At 31.0% G+C, this 20,429-nt stretch overlaps 2 protein-coding genes across 2 annotated transcripts; one reads left to right on the plus strand and one right to left on the minus strand.

The window, feature by feature from the left end:
* The first annotated feature begins 5,284 nt into the window (after positions 1-5,284).
* LOC105787575 (uncharacterized) lies at positions 5,285-9,175 on the plus strand. Its single transcript, XM_012614038.2, has 12 exons — positions 5,285-5,734; positions 5,852-5,930; positions 6,287-6,359; positions 6,610-6,702; positions 6,813-6,935; positions 7,020-7,406; positions 7,547-7,947; positions 8,030-8,129; positions 8,211-8,270; positions 8,363-8,449; positions 8,517-8,645; positions 8,717-9,175. Exons 2-12 carry the CDS (start codon positions 5,854-5,856, stop codon positions 9,017-9,019), a joined length of 1,833 nt encoding a protein of 610 aa, XP_012469492.1. The 5' UTR covers positions 5,285-5,734; positions 5,852-5,853; the 3' UTR covers positions 9,020-9,175.
* A 707-nt stretch (positions 9,176-9,882) lies between these two features.
* LOC105787577 (STS14 protein) lies at positions 9,883-10,713 on the minus strand. Its single transcript, XM_012614039.2, has one exon. It carries the CDS (start codon positions 10,580-10,582, stop codon positions 10,055-10,057), a length of 528 nt encoding a protein of 175 aa, XP_012469493.1. The 5' UTR covers positions 10,583-10,713; the 3' UTR covers positions 9,883-10,054.
* Positions 10,714-20,429: the final 9,716 nt, after the last annotated feature.

A 20,429-nucleotide genomic window follows, 5' to 3' on the forward strand; every position in this document is an offset into this window, starting at 1 on the left:
ATTTCATTGCCTCAATGTTCTTGATTTACACTTGCATTGTATACCTTAATGGGGAGAATTTAGACCATGACAACACAAGACCTTTGACAATGATTTATTTGATTTATCTGCAAATAAAATTAGATATATTGCAAGTTTGTCTATTAATAATATCTTTTATTGTTGATATTCATCATCGATATTTATTGAAAACGATCAAGATAACATATATTACATCAATAATTATGATGAAATGTAAGATAATTAAAAAATATATATTATTGAAACCACAATTTAGATCCCTTACTTTGGCCTTTATGAGGGTAAAAGTATCACGAAGACTCTCATATTAGGAGTTAGATTGTATTTTGCTCTATTTATTCCAAAAATGAATGAATTAATTCACGTAGGTTAAATAAAAAAGTAAATCGATTCTTTTTGTTAAAAATTACATCTATTACGGCTAAAAATTGAGATGGTTGATAGCTTTTCAACCGTAGAAATTGATGAAATTTTTAATAGAAATGACTAGTTTGCTATTTTATCTAATGTACAAAAATTAATTTGCTCATTCTAAATGGGATAAAATGCAATTTGACTTCTTGTACAAGGGCTTCGGTAAAAGTACTATGGAAACCTTTATACTAGGAGTCAGATTGCATTTTGCCCTCTACTAAAAAAAGTGAGTAAATTAGTTTATGTATGTCAGATCAAGGAATAAATTAGTTCTTTTATTAAAAATTTTATTCATTTCTACTATTAAGAACTAGTCCATATACATCAACATAAAGGTACATGTGGCATGTCACGTGTCATTTTTTAGTTATTCCGTTAGCCATACCAATTTCTAACAACATATATGGATGAAATTTAAAAAAAAATAATTTACTCTTTTATTTAACGTAAAATAATTAATTACTTTCTCCTTTTAAATAAAAAAGTAACATAATAATTTCGATCATTCTTTTACTCATATGGGATGCATGGAATGTGGATAATGGACCAACCCATATGAGGGAGAGAAGGGGGAAAGGGAGTGGGGACAGAAATGGGGAAGGGAGAGAGATACCTTTTTGCTGGTTATGATTGGCAGTGACTCCCTTGTCCAAATGTCTTTGGAAAGTTCCACTTTTTCAGTCACAATTGTGGGAATCTTCACTTTACTATTCCCTCCCTGTCTCAAACTGCTACAACCAGCCACCACCTTGTAACTACAACCCCCATATGGCTGGCCATAAGGTCCATAGCTACTAACCCCCCCCCCCTTCCCATTTCCCCACCACTTCACACATACATACACTGCCAAATTGCTAAGTACTACTTTATGCTTAACCCTCCCTCTCTCTATCTTCATCAGTTAAATTAATGGTTGCATTTTTCTCTTTTTTATGGTTTTGTTTTGGCCAACTCAAGGCACTGTTTTGCTTCAGTCCCCCCCAACCCCACTCATTGCCTTTTGAATTCTGAATCATGTTTTTGTTAGTGATTTGGTCACTTCTTTTATTGTATATTCTGTATTGTTATATTTTCTTATGTTCAAAGCTGGTTTTGTGTGCAGAATGATGGTAACAAGAAGTAAAATTTATCATTTCTGCCTATACATGCTTGACTCAAGAGTACAAGGCTGATAAATCATCATTATCAAATGATTTTACATTCAACTTTCTTTTTCCAATGGACACTTAAAAAGAGTAATGATATTCTGTATATGATGGTACAACAATTTATATCTATATTGAGTTATAGTGATAAATATATCATGAAAATCTAAATTAATGTTTGTATATTAAATCAACGAATAAACTAGTCCTTCTATTAATTTTTTTCATTTTTATTGTTAAGTAATGGCATATTACTATCTGATTGCTTGAATTAATCATTCTACGTAAAAATTTCCATCCATTTTAATGTCTATTAAAAGTTCTGTTCATTTTGCTTGAATTAATCCCTCCATGTCAGTATGAGGTACATATGACACGCTAAATGTCACTGTCTGGTTGCTCCACCAACCATATCAACACCTAACAGTAAAAATTAGATAAAATTTCTAACACAAAAATCAATTTACTCTTTAATCTAATGTATAATAACTAATATATTCATTTTTTTAATAAAATGACAAATACAAATTTACTTGTTTTCTACATGAAACGAACAACAATGTAGCAGGAACAAAAGAACAAGAACGGTCCGTATAATCTGGTTCCTGAATTTTTTTCCAGGCTTCCTTAAAAGTTCATACACGTTTTTGTTTTCCGTTTCTAATTTGTCTTCTTTTAATCACTTTGAGTTGAATATTATAGTAAATATTTCATTGATCGTCGCCAAATTACGAAAAAATAAAAAGTGATTTTATTAAAATTTTCATCAATTTTTATTATTAAAATAGTCTTTGTACATTAAAATGAGATACACGTGACACACCATATGTGTTGTCTAGTTATTTTGTTAGTCATACTAATTTTAATAATAAAATGAATGATTTACTTTTGATTTAATTTATAAGAATTAATTTACCCATCTTTTAAGTAAAATGACAATGCAATATATTTTAATACAAAACCTCCATAATAATTTTTCTGAATTTAAAATAAACCTTCCCTATTTTTTCTGTTTTGATTTCTCAAAATATCTACTGAAACAAGCCAAATAATTAACTTTTCGCATTCTATAAATCCAATAGAATAAATAAATACTAAACACAAATTTTAAAATTATTTCATATTCAAAAACTTATTCAATAACCCTATAATAGACACACAGGTGATGTAGCCCTCATCTTGTGCTTATAATCATAGTATTGCATCAAGCATGGAACTTTGTGAATCTATATGAAGTATGTCTGTCAGTTTGATTTGAAAATTTGATTCTTTCTCCACTTCCCCAAAATAAAAATAGTATAAATTATCATGTTTTCTTGGTACTGTCATATCTTTGTCATTGAGAAGCTACTCCATCATATTTGACTTATATATATATATATATATATATATATAAATCTAGATAATAAGATAAAATAGAAGTTTCATTTGTTTGTTATTTACAAAGACTGCAATTGTTTTTAAACCCTGTGCTGTATATGAACAAGGAAAATGATGATGTTAATTACCAAAGATTATGTTAATCATATACATTAATACGGTAAAAATATCATAAAGATCTTTATATTAAAAGTCGGATTATATTTTTCTTTTTTTTAAAATAATAAACAAATTAGTTAATTTATATTAGATTAAAGAGCAAATTAGTCATTTCGTTAAAATTTTCATCCATTTCTACCTTTAAAAACTGGTCCATGTACGTCGACAAGAGGTACACATGGCATATCATGTGTAACAATTTGATTATGCTATTAATCATACCAGTTTTTAACAATAGAACTGGATGAAAATTTTAATTGAAATGACTAGTTTGCTATTTGGTTTAAGGCATAATGACTCATTTGCTTATTTTTTTAGTAAAATGAGCAAAATGCAATCTGACTTTTAGTAGAATGACTTTTATAATACTTCTTTTAACATTAATGTTTCTCAAAGGGTATTATTAGGTAAAAGTATCATGGAAGCCCTATATATTAAATTAAAGAGCAAACTAGTCATTCTATTATTTATTTTTACTGTTAAAAATAGGTCTATGTACGTTAACATGATATGCATGTGGTGCACCACGTGTAACTGTTTGGTTATTTCATTAACCATGCTGGTTTTTTACAGATAAAAATGAATAAAATTTTAAATAAAAATAAACAACTTAATCTTTGATCTAATATATAAAAACTATGCTAAATGATATTATTATCATTATAAATACTAACAAGCAACCGATTGACATTTACTCTTTTTTTCTCTCTAAGCTAGATTTGTTTATCGAGTAGCCTTTTGGATTTTTCTGCAATCTCAATATAAAAGTGTCAATTCAATTAAACAATTATTAATGGAAAAGAGAAACCAGGCCACCTTACAGTGACACACACAACCCTATATATATTTTCAATATTTTCTGTATTGAACCTGTAAAAAGGTCAAGCCCCATAAGCATATTATCTTTTATAATTATTTTATTCCAAGTGTGTGTGGATTCTACGACAAACATTAGTCTCTTTGATACTGAAAGACAATTTGGGTATCTGGCTATTCACCTAGTTTCATCCCAAAAAGAAGATTTAGACAAAGGAGAAACCACAAAATCTCATTTCCTTTTGAGGTGAGAGGTTTTTGGTATTGTTTTTTTAAACATTATTATTGTTTAACAACTTACATTTGGACATGAAAACATGTTCTTGGTTAATGTTCATAATCCTTTATATTTGGAAGGACTTGCTTCAGGCTTTTTCTAGAGTTACATCAAATCAATAACAAAGAAATTTGTCATTGTTTTTAAGGATAATTGAATGTTAAATGGGTTGCATGTTTGATGCTATATAAATTATTGGCACATTAGTTGAAACAAATCAACTAAGTACCAGCTTTTTTCTAAGTGGATTAGACTGTTTGTGACACTTTAGTTGAAACATTTTAACAATTAAATTAAACTAACCCCATTATTCCACCTATGTTAAGTAAGCCCTAAACATCAAATGACCAGCAAATTATTATTGGTGTTCTAAATACAAAATCTCTATCTTACTGCAACAAAAAATAGGTAATCCATGAAGTAACAAATAAGGTATAATTCCATAAAAACAAATGCAAACTATGATTGAAATTGATAGTGTTGACTGTTGAGGGATTGGTTTTTTAAGAAGAAATTTTTGAAGTGTTGTTTGTTGATCAGTTGATTGAATTATCTTTAATAGTGTCAATGTATTATCCCCGATAGAGGATTTTGTGTCTCGTACATTGTTGAAAGTCAATTTACCTTAAAAGTTCAACTGATAGGGATCAATATAATATATAGAATTAATTAAGGAAATCACTTCATTACACCCACAATGAGAGACTTAAACCATCAACCTAAGGCACTTAAGCCATACTTACAAATATGTTAGATACCCTTTTAAGTTACAATTTTTATTTTTTCCAAGGAGGAGTCAGCCCTCCAAGTTACAATGTATGGTAGCAGTATGAGACAGGGCAGCAGGGAAGGTCACCAACTCCCACTTGCTTTTTCAACCAAAGAGAAAAAAAAGAATGTTGAAACTAAGGTATTAATTAATAAATGCATGATTTAGACTAAAAATTTCTTCATCTAAGACTAAACTCTTTTCAATAGTCATACCACTATTTATGTTCCTCTCATTTGACAATTGAGTGTTGAGACCAATGAGCGGTACAATATCAAAAGCAAAGCTATGTTTATGCCAACTTTTCTTCTTCCCTTAAGGCCCACAAGCTGGTTTTACATCTTTTTACAGTAACAAAAAAAAAAAGGGTGTGGGGAGAGAAAGAGAATGTCCTCATTGCAAAAGCTAAAGGATTTATAAAGTGGAGTGAAGCAAGTACCTTAGGAAAAAGAGAAAAGCCATAAAAGGTCTCATCTTTACTGAGTCAAATTTGTGGGTTTTTAATGCAAAAGCAATATCAGTCCTCTCTGCTAAGTTTCAGGATTGTTTTTTAAGCTGTAAAAATGATCAATTTTGCTGCTTTGTGAGTAGTTTTGAAGTACTCTTGAAAAATGCAAACAAGCAAGTTGGGTCTAGGAGTGTGATCACATATTCACGGGTCTCTGTGAACTCACATGGTCCTTCTCTGTCCTTTCACAGTTCTTCATCTTCCTCAGAACCATTTTTGGGTCTTCCTTGTTTTCTTTTAGAGTGGTAAAGTCCTGTTCTTTATTCCATTATCAGCTGTCCTTGTTTCAAAGAAACGTTTTTTTTTGGTTTTTTTTTTCTGTTCAGTTATGAACAAAGTTTTCTCTGATATTATTTTCTCAGTGATGGGATTTCAAAGCAGTGTAGAAAGTAAAATGTTGGGATTGAAATTTACATCGTCAAAGCACAAGCGATCAAAGAGGTGAGTTCTGATATGAGGTTTTCCTTAAGAAAGAACTTAGAACTTGAAGGACCAAATTTGCTAATTCCCCTTTATCAGTTTAGCTCTCCATGTTTTTGCTGTGGTACTGGTTTGTAGCTTGAAACAACTTAAATATTGACTCTTTGCTTAATATTGTTGATTTATAGCAATTTGCAATTAATAAGCCATAGGTGAATTACTTTAAGAAACTGAAATCTTGGTCTTCTTGCTTGTAGAAGAAAAAAAAAGTTATCTTCTTTTTGCTTAGTTTCAGAATTGCAATGACAGCTCTCAAAAATCTTGCCTTCTGCAAATATTATCCATTGATCCTTGGATTTTTTTTATTCACATAATAGCTTTCCAGAAAAGAGAAGAGTTGAAGAAGATAGCTTGGATGGTTCTCTTGAAGCATCAAATCGTATAAAGCTGGTATTTTTTTTCCTTGTTAACTCCAAAAGTGATTTATAAATCACAGTAAAAGTACCATGGAGGCCCCTGTACTAGGAGTTGAATTGCATTTTGCCCCTCCACTCGGGGACTCCATGATACTTTTACCATATGCTCCTCAATAAAAACTGGGGTATAAGGCTTTGTTTAGCTGAGTTTAATGTCTCTTGATATATAGATTAATTATTTGAGATCAAGGGTATGGTTATATATGTATGTATATGGTAACTAGGATATGAGGCACTTGAAGGACTCTGTCAAAACTCGGAATAAACAATCTCCCAGTCCCGGCACTGAGGTCCAACAAAACTCTTTGAAGCAAGAGGTGTGGAACTGAACCTGTTTTTATATCATTTTACTTATCTTTGGTCATTTGAGGGCTTTAATTTGATTCAAGGATAGCTCGGTCAGGTCTTTATATCGTTTTTCATGCAGATTTTACAGCTTGAGAAACGGTTACAAGATCAATTTGAGGTTCGTCGTGCATTGGAAACAGCATTGGGTTATAGGACTTCCTCTCATGATAATAGAAATGAAACATCAGTGTCCATAACAAAGGTAGTTCCTCTGAACTCTCAAACTATCGTTTTAGCCCTTTCGTTATATGTTTATGTCATGACGGTCGGCACTACTTTTCTGCAGCCAGCTACCGAGTTAATCAAGGAAATTGCCGTGTTAGAACTGGAAGTTGTTTATTTAGAACAATACCTTCTCTTGTTGTATAGGAAAGCTTTTGATCAACAAGTGTCTTCTATATCACTGTCTAAACGGGATGAAAGGATAAAAACACCACTAGATTCCCCGAGAGGGAGGTTTTCGAAAGTTTCGAGACCTGATGATGTATCAAAAGTTGAAAATTTAGCTGTACGGTCCAGTTACTGTGAGAACCCATGCGAGGAGCCTAGTGTTCATCGCTGTCATTCCTCACTATCTCAACATTTGGTACTTTCAAGTAGAACTTCACCTCTGGACGAGAATTTGGATAGAGCTATACGTGCCTGCCATTCGCAACCTTTGTCCATGACTGAGGTAACTTATGTTTAGCATGTAACCATCCCGAAAGAATTGTTTTTCGTTGTACTTTACATTACATTTTTGGTTAGTTTCCGGTTATATACAGCATGATAAACCATCAGTTGGTTAACATACTTTTGCTTGGTTCTCGACAGTACGCACAGAATGCATCAAATATAATCAGTCTGGCCGAACATCTTGGGACTCGTATTTCTGATCATGTTCCAGAGACACCAAACAAGCTTTCCGAGGATATGATAAAATGCATGGCTGCTATATATTGCAAGCTCGCAGACCCGCCTTTGATCCAAAACGGATTTTCATCTCCGAATTCATCCATGTCATCGGCCAGTGCATTTTCCCCACCACAACAACATGACATGTGGAGTCCTGGGTTCCGAAACAATTCATCTTTTGATGTACGGTTAGATAACCCTTTTCACGTGGAAGGACTTAAAGAGTTTAGCGGACCGTATAGCACGATGGTCGAAGTGCCTTGGATTTTCAGAGATAGTCAAAAGCTAGGTGATGTTGAACACTTGCTACAAAATTTCAGGCACGTCTCTTGTACTTACAAACATCAAAATAAAAACCTGTCACGGTTTTTCATATGTTCATCGATTTCTTTTGTTATATAGATCCCTTATATGTCGACTTGAAGAAATCGATCCTATGAACTTGAAACATGAAGAGAAGCTGGCATTCTGGATAAACATACACAATTCATTAGTGATGCATGTAAGTGTCCTCATCAATGAAAAGAATCTGCTATAATAATGTTGGCTCAGTTTTATCAGTCTTTCGTTTCCTGCATGATAGGCTTTTCTAGCTTACGGTATCCCGCAAAATAATGTGAAGAGACTCTTTCTACTATTAAGGGTAAGAATAACTCGTCCCATTGTCCCGTTGTTGCATATCTAGAACGATGCAACTGCATTGGTTCGTGTTATCTTATACCATTTACCTTGCAGGCTGCATATAACATAGGGGGTCACACCATCAGTGCAGATACAATACAGAGTTCTATCCTTGGATGTCGTATATCTCGTCCTGGACAGGTAAATCACACGCCTCATCTTTCATTTCCTCGATTTTATGGTGCTGATAAAGTTTTCCTACTTGTAGTGGCTTCGGTTATTACTCTCTTCGAAGACAAAGTTTAAAACTGGAGACGAGAAGCAAGCATATGCAATCAAACAACCCGAACCTCTTTTGTACTTCGCCCTCTGCACAGGAAACCATTCTGATCCTGCGGTACTGTCTCATATCCTTCCTTGTTTTCCCCTTATCAGCCTTCTTGTTGTACTTAATTCTTTTTTCTTTAGATCCGTGCTTACACGCCGAAGAGAGTATTTCAAGAGCTAGAAACTGCAAAAGAAGAGTACATTCGTGCTACGTTCGGTGTCCGTAAAGACCAGAAAATTTTGTTACCGAAGATCATAGAGTCATTCGCGAAGGATTCAAGTTTGGATTCGGTCGGCATCATCGAAATGGTCGAACACGCGTTGCCTGAATCACTTCGTAGGAGCATTAGAAAATGTCAGCTAGGAAAATCACGTAAGAACATTGCATGGATTCCTCGGAACTTTACCTTTAGGTATCTAATATCTAAAGAATTACTAAGATGATTTTCATTGTACAAAAAGTAGAAATGAAAAAGGATATATAACAATGGAGCATATTTTGTAATGTCAATTGTTATTATCTTTTGTCATTCAATAGGAGGGACCAATGATTTATTTAATGTTGATTAAAGCGGTATATAACAAAGGGTTAAATTATTATTTGGGGCTTGGATTCAGCGGCAATTATTTTTATATTGACCTTAAAATTTTTTTCAAGCTAAGCTTCGAACTTTACAATTGTTCCTGTATTAGGGTTTGGATTTTGAAATTCTTTTTTAAAGCTAGGTTTTGAACTTTACAATTGTTTTCGTGTTGAGACTTGAAAATTTTTTTTAAGTTAGACTTTGAATTTAACATTTGTTCTCATATTACAATTGTTTCTCTCTTGGGGCTTAAATAGTTTAAACTCTTACATGGAAATAGTTGCCAAGTTCATGAAACTATGAAAAAACCGAAATGACCTCAAAATTTTAAAACTGAACATGATTCAACCCAGATTAAGCCGACCCAAAATTAGCTATACCATTCCAAATCTAGCTGGTATACTTCAACAATCAGTCCTAAAATTAGGATAATAACAATTTCAACTCTCAAACATTTATAAATTATAAAATGTAGTTTGATTTTAATAAATTGTGTAATTTAATTTTCTTTTTAATTTTAATTTTAATTTTAAAATCAAGAATGTATGATGGTGAAAATCTACAGAATTGTCTCAAATCATTCACCATCTGTCACTGTCCACAATGTGCCAGCCAAGTCCTGTTGGGAGGCACCCGTGCTCTTAGCCACACGGGTCCTGTTTTGTCGGTCGAGCTCACCATGAACGCAACAATGGATGAAAAATGTAATGATCAGACAACATATTCAGAACTGGTTTTTATTTAGATCCAAAGTTATGGATTTAAGATGATACAACATTGTTACCTACTTGCCTACATAATCAAGAAATTTCCCAGAATAACTCTCAGATCAGATCAGATCAGATCCTGCAACAAGCTATACATACACACACACATATATATAGCTGGTTTTGTTCTAGTATGGTTTCTCACCTATATAATTACCAGGAGGATTATAAAAACAAATAGTTAAAGTAACTTGATCCTTGCATGTAGCTTGTGAGCAACCCAAATCCGAAGAATTCTTCCAAACAACTTGAGTATAAACACCACATTTATGATTCGGTGCACAAGTATTAGTCCCATAGTCATAATAATCTTTCTCTTTTACCCAAGTTTCCACCGCCATGAGCGGCGTCACGGCGGCTCCGCTACCCCATAACTGGTTTGCTCCGTACTTGTGGTTTGTCAGGTTTGCGAACTGACAACCCATTTTGTTCCTTTGGTACCTTGCGATGAGACTTGAAGCATTGGCTAGTTGTTGGCTCCATTTGAGAGGTGCGACACCTACTGCAGCTCTTGCTTGGTTGTGGGCTTGGAGGAAGTCTCTGGCTGCTGGTGGCAGCATTGATGGTGGAGCTGTGGTTGCTGGTGGTGCTGCTGCACTTTGGGCCGTGTGGTGGTAAATGGCTAGGAGTAGAATTGTAATCAAGGCGTAGGCCATTTTGGGTGTTGGGTGGTGTTTTGAGATGAGGGTTAATGGTTTCTGTTGGTGGCAAGAATTTATAGAGTTGCAGAGGATTGGTCCCCCATTGAATTAAGAGACAACTTTGTGAATGTGATTCTGGTTTTCAGATCTGGATCATTCATAGAATCGGTTACTCATTGTTTCAAAAATTTTAAAAAATAAATCAGTGTTTAATCAATTCTTTTCTGAATCATCTTCGATTCTTGATTTAATCGATCTGATTTAATTATTTTAATTATAATTATGTTTATACGAAAACTGATATATATCGATACCAATTTGTATTGACATTATTTGATATTTGTGACAAATATCTGATAGAAAAATTCATCTCATGGCATGGATAGAGCCAAAGGATGACAGGCAAGGGCCTGACTCCTCAAAATGAAAAATTGCCCCTTTAATCCCTTTAGAAATTTTAAAGTTTTAAGATAATTCAATTATAATTGTATTTTGGTCTCTCTTAAAATTTAAAATTTAATTTCGACCTCTTTAAAAATAAAAAGTTTATAGTTTAATCATTTGAAGAACCGTAAAATTTTATGTTAATACAATGACAAAATTACATTTTTAACTCTCTCATCCCAATAAAAAATTTTAACTTCATCCCTATCTCATACATTAAAGTTTAAACAACAAGATTGTCACATGTCTGCAATTTTACATAGAATTGTAACCATGGGTAGTAGGCCATGATCTCTGTTGTCTATTGTTTAGATGAGGGTTAATTACCATGGAAAGAATTTATAGACTTCAGGTCCCGTTTTTGAGGTGAAATCCCTTGCCATGTCCTTCTACTATAGGGATTATTCAAATTAATCCTTCTTTTTTAAGTTACAACTAACCCTACCATTAGTTCCGATCTAAAGGTGATCATAGGCCGGGCCGAGCGGGCCTGCATAAAATTTTAGGCCTGCTTTATAGGCTGGGCTGCGCCCTACGAAATATGAGCCTAAAATTTGTCCAAGCTAATTCGAAATAAATTTGCTAAGCTAAGCCCAGCCATTGACCCATATTAAATTTTACAACACCAAAAAAGTATATATTTAATAAATATATTTGATTAAAAAGTATATTTGATTAAAAATAAAATATATATTTAATATATAATTTAATTTGAATTTGGGCAGGCCCGAATCAAAAAGTTTACCCAGGCAGACCCATTTTCTAAACAGACCTCATTTTTTGCCCAAACCCATATTTCGAGTCTATATTTTTACCGAACCCTCTCATTTTTCGAGCGGGCCATCGGGCCGGGCCAGGTAGCCCAACCCATGATCACCTCTATTCCGATCTCAATCAATCATTACAGTCATTAAACTGTATAATTTAACTCTATCTATTTAACTAACTAGCCCACATGTAATTTCATAATGTGGAACTCAAACATGGGTACTTCAAGTGTCGAAGCCTCGGCCTTTCCAACACAACTAAGGTTCCATTAGCGAGTTCGTTTGCTATTAAATCCATCAATTTAGTCTTTATATTAAAAAATATATATATAATTTTTAAATGAGATTCAATTTTGAATTTATACGAATATTTTTTCCAAGGACTATTTTGAACCAACCCCTAAATTAGAGAGGCTATCACATAAGTTCACCTTATTTTTTATGTTTATAAAGATTGAAGAAAGAGATCAGGTTTATTGGAAGAAATTATTTTATGGGCATTTCCTATCACATCATCCATTGTTCCTTTACGATTATTTAATGTCATTTTAGCAATTTTCCATGTCATTATCACATAATTTTGGTTATTTTTATCCTAAACCTCAAACTCTAAATAATAAACCCTAGGGGTGAGCAAAACTCGACTCGACTCGAAAAAATCGAAAAAAAATTCGAATTTCGAGTTAAACGAATCGAGTTATTCGAGTTAATCGAGTTATTCGAATCAACTCGAATTTTTTTTTCGAATTTCGAGTTCGAATCGAGTTGAGTTTTCGAATTCGAATAATTCAAATATCAAACTATAATATTTTACATTTTTACCCCAAACTCCCAAACCTTTTTACTTTTCCCTCAAAACTTTTACTCCTTCCCACTTTCCCCCCAAAACTTTTACTCCCCTCCCCTCCTAACCCCTCAATCTACCCAAAATCCATTTCCCACCAAAATTTTACTCTCCCATTTATTTTTTCTCAAAATTTTACTCCAAAAAACCCTCAAAACTTTTTATTTTCCCCCAAAATTTTTACTCCCTCCCACTTTTTCCCTAAAACTTTAATTCCCTTCCCATCCCACCTCCCATTTATCCCAAACCCTCCCCCCTCCAATTTTTTTTTAATATTTTCCCTCCAAAATTTTACTCCCCCTATTTACTTTCCCTCAAACTTTTATTCCCCAAAACTTTTATTTTTCCCTAAACTTTTACTTCTCACCCTTTACTCTCAAATAAAAATCAAAATTATCCAAAAAATCACTAAACATAAATAGTAATAATTTTATTTATATCTACTATTTATATTATTAAATTAAATTTCACATTTTATATTATTTATATTATTAAATTGTTTAGTCATATTGAATATTTATATTAAAATTGAATTATTAATTATGCCATAAAATATTCGTGTTAAAATTTTATATTGGTATTAATTTCACATTTTATTTTTAAAATAACTTTTATTAAAAAATCATATTTTTACATTTAATATATTTTTAATTCTAAAATACATAGTGACAAGAATCAAGATAATTGAAACAACTAAGCAAGCAAAGAAGCTAACCAATATATAAAAATTAATAAATAAATTATGAAGTGATGAAAGTTAATAAAAAATTTGATTAATGTGGACAAATTTTATTACGATGGGTGACAATGGTTACAAGGACCCAAAATTATTTTTTAAAATTTAACTCGAAGAAATATATTCGATTCGATTCGAATTCCATCGAGAAAACTTCAAATAAAGTTAGGATGATAAAATGAGATTCGAAAACTCGATTAACTCGAAAATTTTCGATTCGATTCGATCGAATGCTCACCCCTAATAAACCCCATGTCAATACAATTAACCCTGAACCTCAAACTCTAATATTTAAATCTCAAACCCAAACCCTGAACCCTAAACCTTAAATCTCAAACTCGAACCCTAAATCTTAAATCTCGAACCCCAAACCTTGAGCAAGTTTAGGATTTAAGTTCAAGTTTGGGGTTTATGGTTTTGATTTTTAGAGCTTAAGGTTTATGGATCAATGGTCAATGTTCAATGTTCAAGGTTTAAGGTTCGAGGTTCAATGTTTATGTTTATGTTTAGGTTTAGGGTTTAAGTTTGAGGTTTGAATTTGGGGTTTAGGATTCGAGGCTTAGTGTAAAAAAATTACCAAAATTATGTGTCAATGACATGGAAGAAATTGTTGAAATGTCATTAAATAATTAGAAAGGGATCACAGATGATGTGGTAGGAAGGGTCCATATATAATTTCCCGATTTATTGGCTATTAGATCCTTGTTTTGTTTTGGTTGGAGCATTGACTCTCATTCATTGTACTAAATTTGTCAAAAAAAAATTTCTTAATTTGAAGTTTATGCTCTCATTCTTTTTAGGGGTGAGCAAAATCTGATCCGGTTCGAAAAACTCGATAAATAATTTAAATTTTAAATTAAATAGTTCAAGTTAATCGAGTTATTTGGATCAACTCGAATAAAAAATTAAAATTTTCAATTTAACTCGAATATGAATTAAACAAGTCGAGTTATCCAAAATTCGAATAAGAAAAACAAAACTACATCATTTTGATAAATGTTTAACTTTTCTAAAGTTAAATGTCAAAATCATTAAGTTAAAAGGCAAAACTACATCATTTTGATAAATGGTTAGCCATTAAGTTAAAAGGCAAAATAATTATATTGTTTATGTAGTTAAATAATCGTGCACTTTGTCTATTAGTTAAATAATCGATCCATTTAAACGCAACATTGAGTATAAATTATATGATTAATTAACTCGACTTGAAATTTTTTTACTCGATTTGATTCGAAAAAATTCAAATTAAGTTCGATTGTTAAAATAGGATTTGTCAACTCGACTAACTCAAAATTTTTTTACTCGATTTAACTCGACTCGATCGAATGCTTACACCTAATGGCTCTTATTGATTGTAAAGTTTTTCATCCGAAAGTTTAAAAATGGATAATACAAATTTTGATCCCTGAAATTGGCAATTATGTTCACTTTAATACTTGTACTTTTTTATCCACTTTGACACTTGACAAGTAAGTCTATTTTGATCCCTAACCTTGAAAATTATAAAAGTTTGATGATATGACATAATCTTAAATCGTCATTTTCTGTGTTTTAATAATCGAACTAATGGTTGAACAAATCAAACCACCGGTTCCTGATTCAACTAGTTTGACTGGTTCGACCACCGAACCAACAATAATTAAATAAATAATTTAAAATTCATAAAAATCTAGAAAATTTAAAAAAATTGATTAAGTTAATTCAATATGTTCAACTGATGATTTTTTCCGGTTTTTAATTTCTATAAGTTTCGAGCAATTTTTGAGTCAATCAGTTCAACCTTTTGTTCAGGCCGTTGTATAGATCAATTATTGGTTTGTCAGATATGATCTTATTCTAGTAACACTGGTCACATAATCATATCTTGACAGAATCTAAATTTAGAAACTAAAATAAATCTAATTGCTAAGTTCAAGTACTAACATCAACATAATTACCAAAAATTATATCATCTGAAAAAACAATGTAGTGGGAAAAACTAACATTAGGTGGGGCTGTATTGCAGCCATTGAAACGGGGTGTTAGAATTATGGAGTTCTGGTGCATTTTAATTGATGTTCAATTAGGTGTCAAGATATATGGTAATCTTTGATTAATGGAACAGTTTGGCTTTCCTTAGAGCATTGAAATTTGCATGTGACCATGTTGACTATGATTTGTTAAGTCATAGTATGCAGATTTTATGTGCATTTAATCAATTTGTCAACTTCGGGTTCAGCCACATTACCAGAACCAAAGGGCTAAAACAAGTGGTAGATCCTTGAGCCAGCTATTAAATGGTCCAATGGCTAAGTCTCCTATTGGGCTTCAATCGGCTAGCCACTACGCTAACCACCACCAAGGTAGCAGGCTTTGTGTCATCTGTTTTGACCCATTGAACCACATTCACTTTCCGAAGAGTACGTAACTCAAAATGACGTTACATTATACTTTTAGAGCGTTCGGACTTTGGAGGTAGAATCTAGATTTGGACTTTCAAAATGAATTGTTAAAAGGGATAATTACGAATCTTAAAATTTTTAATTTTTATGGATATTAATACACCATCAAGTATAGTTATTATCTTTAAGAGGTAAAATTAATAATCTTAGCGAATTAAAAACACTTACTTCAACCGATCATAGATAAAGAATAATTTGATCTCTACGCACTCTGATGCAAGCAGACAGCTTTAAGACAACCGAAGAGTTTTGTATAAATAATATTAATGTATGTATTTCTTAGAAAACTCCTTTTAACTTTCATTATTCTTATTTAATTTACGCATTAGAAAATGTCTTAACGTACAAATTCTGACACTTTTATAATTCGTTTTTCATTTCACAAACCCTTTTTAACATTTTCGACCTAATTATACTAGTGCTTTTTTTTCCGGAAAATTCTACGATTTTTTATAACTCTTTTCTAAGGATTATTTAAATTGTTTATATATATTAACAATTAGGATAAAGTTGTTGAAATCGGATTGGATTGGTTAGATCGAAAATCCGTTGGTATATTAATCAAGAGAAAGAAGCGCAACAAGGTTAAAAAATTAGTTGAACATGATTTTCCTTTTTTCCATTTAAATAATTTTTATTTTTAAATAATTTTTAATAATTTATTTAATCAAATTGAACTAACTGGTCAAACTAAGGACGGGTGGCTTAATCAATCTGATCAACAGTCTAGTTACCACCTGTCTAGTTACAAAAACTTTAAAATTGAGGTAAAGCAAAGACCGGACCAATCCGACTAGGAATTCGTAGCCTGACTAATTCGACCAGACCGTAAACTAGGGGTATGCAAGAGCCCAACTGCTCAAATTGGGAACTAATAACCTATTCTAATCCTCACAGATACTCCATTCCTAACAGGCAATCTAAAATGCCGATAACCCTTGCCTCCTTTTTCTTAAATTATTGTACTCATTTTCTCCCAATATATCCCCACTTCTAATCTGTCTTGTTTCACTTTTCTTCTTTTTGATGCCTTATTATCACAAAATATTTCATGTTTCTTCACGAAATACAAGGTTTCGATGTGTTTCTTTCAGACAAGAACACCAACAAGTGACAGACAGCTTTGTCATCCACTCTTCTGTACTGTTGCCTCTGAAAACCATGTCTACCTCCATCATTTGAACTTGATTCTAAGCTTTGATAATTGAGTTTAAGTTGAAGAAATAATTGGTTTCTTATTTCAAACTAAACTCATCATTTCAATATATTTAGTTAACCTGTCAACAATTCAGAGGATTAAGTGATTAAAAGATTTGTATTGACACCTCTATGTTTAGGGTTTAAACCCTCTACCCTAATTTGTTAGGTAAAAAAAGAAGAAGTTTGGTCTTCTATTTTTGGGTTAAAATATGTCATAAGTCATTTATCTCTTCGAAAATACTTTCAACTTTAGGAATTTAGTCTCTTTACTTTTCAATTTTCAAAATTTAAGTTCAACTGTTAGCTTTGTTAGTTTTTTAGATTAAATTCAAGCTCATTACAATGTCAATTTTTAGAATAAATCTCAAAATTATACAAGAACTTTGGTTTAATGTGCAATTTCATACATGAAATTTTGATTTGGTTCGATTCTCATAAATTATTAACACAGTTGTTAATATATATATATTTGTATATTGCATACTCAAATAATTATACTTATCCAATATATAAATAAATTGATGTATTTATTTCTTTAAATTTGCATGATTGAATCAAAATTAAAGTTTCATGTATACATTTAAACCACAATATCAAAGTTTCAATTGTATAATTACACCAAATCAAAGTTTATGTATAATTTTGAGATTTATCCCTTTTTTAATTACATGGCTATCAAGTGATTATTTTTTTTTACCTGAATTTTGAAATTTGAAAACTAAAATGCTAAATTTTAAAAATAAAAGTATAAGGACTAAATTTCAAAATTTCCAAAAGAACAAAGACTTATGACACATTTTAACCATTTGCTTATGCTCATAACATCCTCAAACCCTTAAATAAAAAACAATAGGTGTTCAAAAATATTTGAACCCGCATTCTCCTAATTATCGCAATAATAATAATGTAAACTGAATTAAGGTTCAATAATAAACAATATTTAATGATATTAATTATTTAAATTTACTAGACGGACCAAAATATTTTAAACTAAAACTAAGGGTCTGTTTGATTGCCAATAAAATATTTTCCATAAAATGATTTCGGAAAATGTTTTACTTTTCGTAAAATGATTTCTTGGAAAATATTTTCGGTGTTTGATTGAATCTGTAAAATATTTTCTAATTTTTATGCGATTTCCGAAATATTTTTCAAAAAATTGTTTTACATATATTGATATATATTAATAAATTTTATATTTTAAATTATTTTTACATATATTGCAATGATTTATTTATAATAATACTCAATTATTAAGCTACAATATTAATCGTTATAAATTGAAAAAAATTAATATCAAATAAATTATTTGTAATTGTGTTAAAAAAGCAAGTATTGAACAATTAAAAAAACAAGTTACTGGAAAATCGATAAACAGAAGCAATTTTCTACCGGAAATGAAGGAAGGAATGAAGGAGTCGATAGAGAGGAGAACACGGAAAATGTCTTACGGAAATTGTAAGGGTAAGACATTTTCCCTAAAATGTAACCCATTTTCCCTTGTTTTGGAGTTCATTTTCCAAATGGAAAATATTTTCCGCCAATCAAACGCTGGAAAAGTTGAAAATAATTTTCTGAAAAATCAATTCCTTCAATCAAACAGACCCTAAATGTGAAAAAGTGCTCCGTCGAAGGTGAATTATCATATTTACATTTTTTCCATTTTTAGATGCAAAAGTGTGGACCAATCTTTTGTTGTTTGCTCTAATTGTGCTTTCAGATTATTTAAAATTTAATTCATTTACTTTTATATCGTTTCTTTATTTTTCTAATTTAATAATTAAAGTCTAATTAATAATGCCCTGAAATGAGTAACCCCAAATTTGAAATTGAAATAGGTTCAACATTTTATTAGCTTATTTGACCTTCCACATGTGTAATATTTTGATCAGATGTTGTTATCAATTATTAAATTAAAAGAGTAAAATAACTAAAACCTTAAAATTAAATATAAAAATAAATTTTAAATATATAAAAAGCACAAGAATCATTAACATAATTAAACCTTCTTTACTTCTATCATTATTATTATTATTATTATTATTTTGTTCAAAACTTGTATCATTGTAAAAGTAAGATCCCAATGTTGACATGTAAAAATTTCTATTATGACACATGAAATAAAACATATATTTAAGGTTTCATAGTTTAATATGAAGTCCAAAAGTAAGCAACAATTACAAGTACTTGAACCATACATGCATATTCAAGAAACTTTTATTTTAGACACAGATTCCATGCCTAATTTGTCTTCTAACTTTACTTATGCTAGGCTTGATTTATATATATATATATATATTGCTTAATTAGCAGAGAAGGATTGGCTATAAAACATTTGTTAATTTCTTTGAACAAATTCTCAAATCTAAAGTAGGGATTATAGGAACTCTTTATTAAAGGAGAATTCTAATGCACTTGTGGAGTCAAAAAAACTTTTTTTTGGGTGGAATTAAATTGTATATTTTTACGGTGGTAAAAATATAATTTCACCATTTTAATAGTCTATTTTTACATGATTAAATTAAATTGTTATCATTTTCAGGTCAAAGTGTAATTGTATCATTATTAATTTAAATTTTTTATAAATTATAAAGGGCCTAAATGGAAAATTTTCTATTTTAGGGGGGGTCGGGGCCCTGCCAGCCCCCCTTGGCTCTTTTTACAAAAATTGAAAGTTAGTCCCTTTACTTTAATTTGCTATAGTTATTTTAGTAATTTTGAAAAAGTAATTCAGTTATTGATAAACACAAAATTTTTTTGACTGAATTTAACATCATGAGTTAGCCGACACCAACTTAATTGGAAAATATGTGAAAGACAATTTTTTTCAAATTAATAAATACTATTATAAAAGTATTTACCTCATTTAATATTTTTATACAATACTTTAAAAAAAACTTAAGGCCTCATTATGAATTAGAAATTCATGAAATTTAATAAGCTACTCCATTTATTCTAATTTGTCTGAATTTGATCCTTGTACATTAAATTGAGAAGTTAGTTCAGTTGTTGGTAAACACGTGTATTTGAGTTGTTTATTTTTTTCTAATTTATTGCATATAAAGGGATTCAGTGCTATTTTTGTTAATTTCTTGTGTATAATTTGTTGAACTGTTGATTTCGAGGTTAATAATTTAACAAGAAGATGTATAAGTGTTACTCAATTGAATTAACTTCTCTGCTTTAATAAGATACAACGGAGAATCAAGTTTTGACAAATTAAAAGTTGAGAGATTAACTTCTTGATTTTTGTAGAGTGGAAGGACAAAATTCACAATTTGGCCTAAAAAAAGTTGACATTTAATATATTGAAGGGTTAAATCACTATTTTGAACTTGAACTTGGCAACTATTCTCACATTGAGGCCTGAACTTTTTTTTGTCTAAGTTAGTCCCTAAATTTGGCAATTGTTCCCACATTAAGGCCTAAA

The sequence above is a fragment of the Gossypium raimondii genome, chromosome 2 (assembly GCF_025698545.1).
Source record: "Gossypium raimondii isolate GPD5lz chromosome 2, ASM2569854v1, whole genome shotgun sequence".
NCBI lineage: Eukaryota > Viridiplantae > Streptophyta > Magnoliopsida > Malvales > Malvaceae > Gossypium > Gossypium raimondii.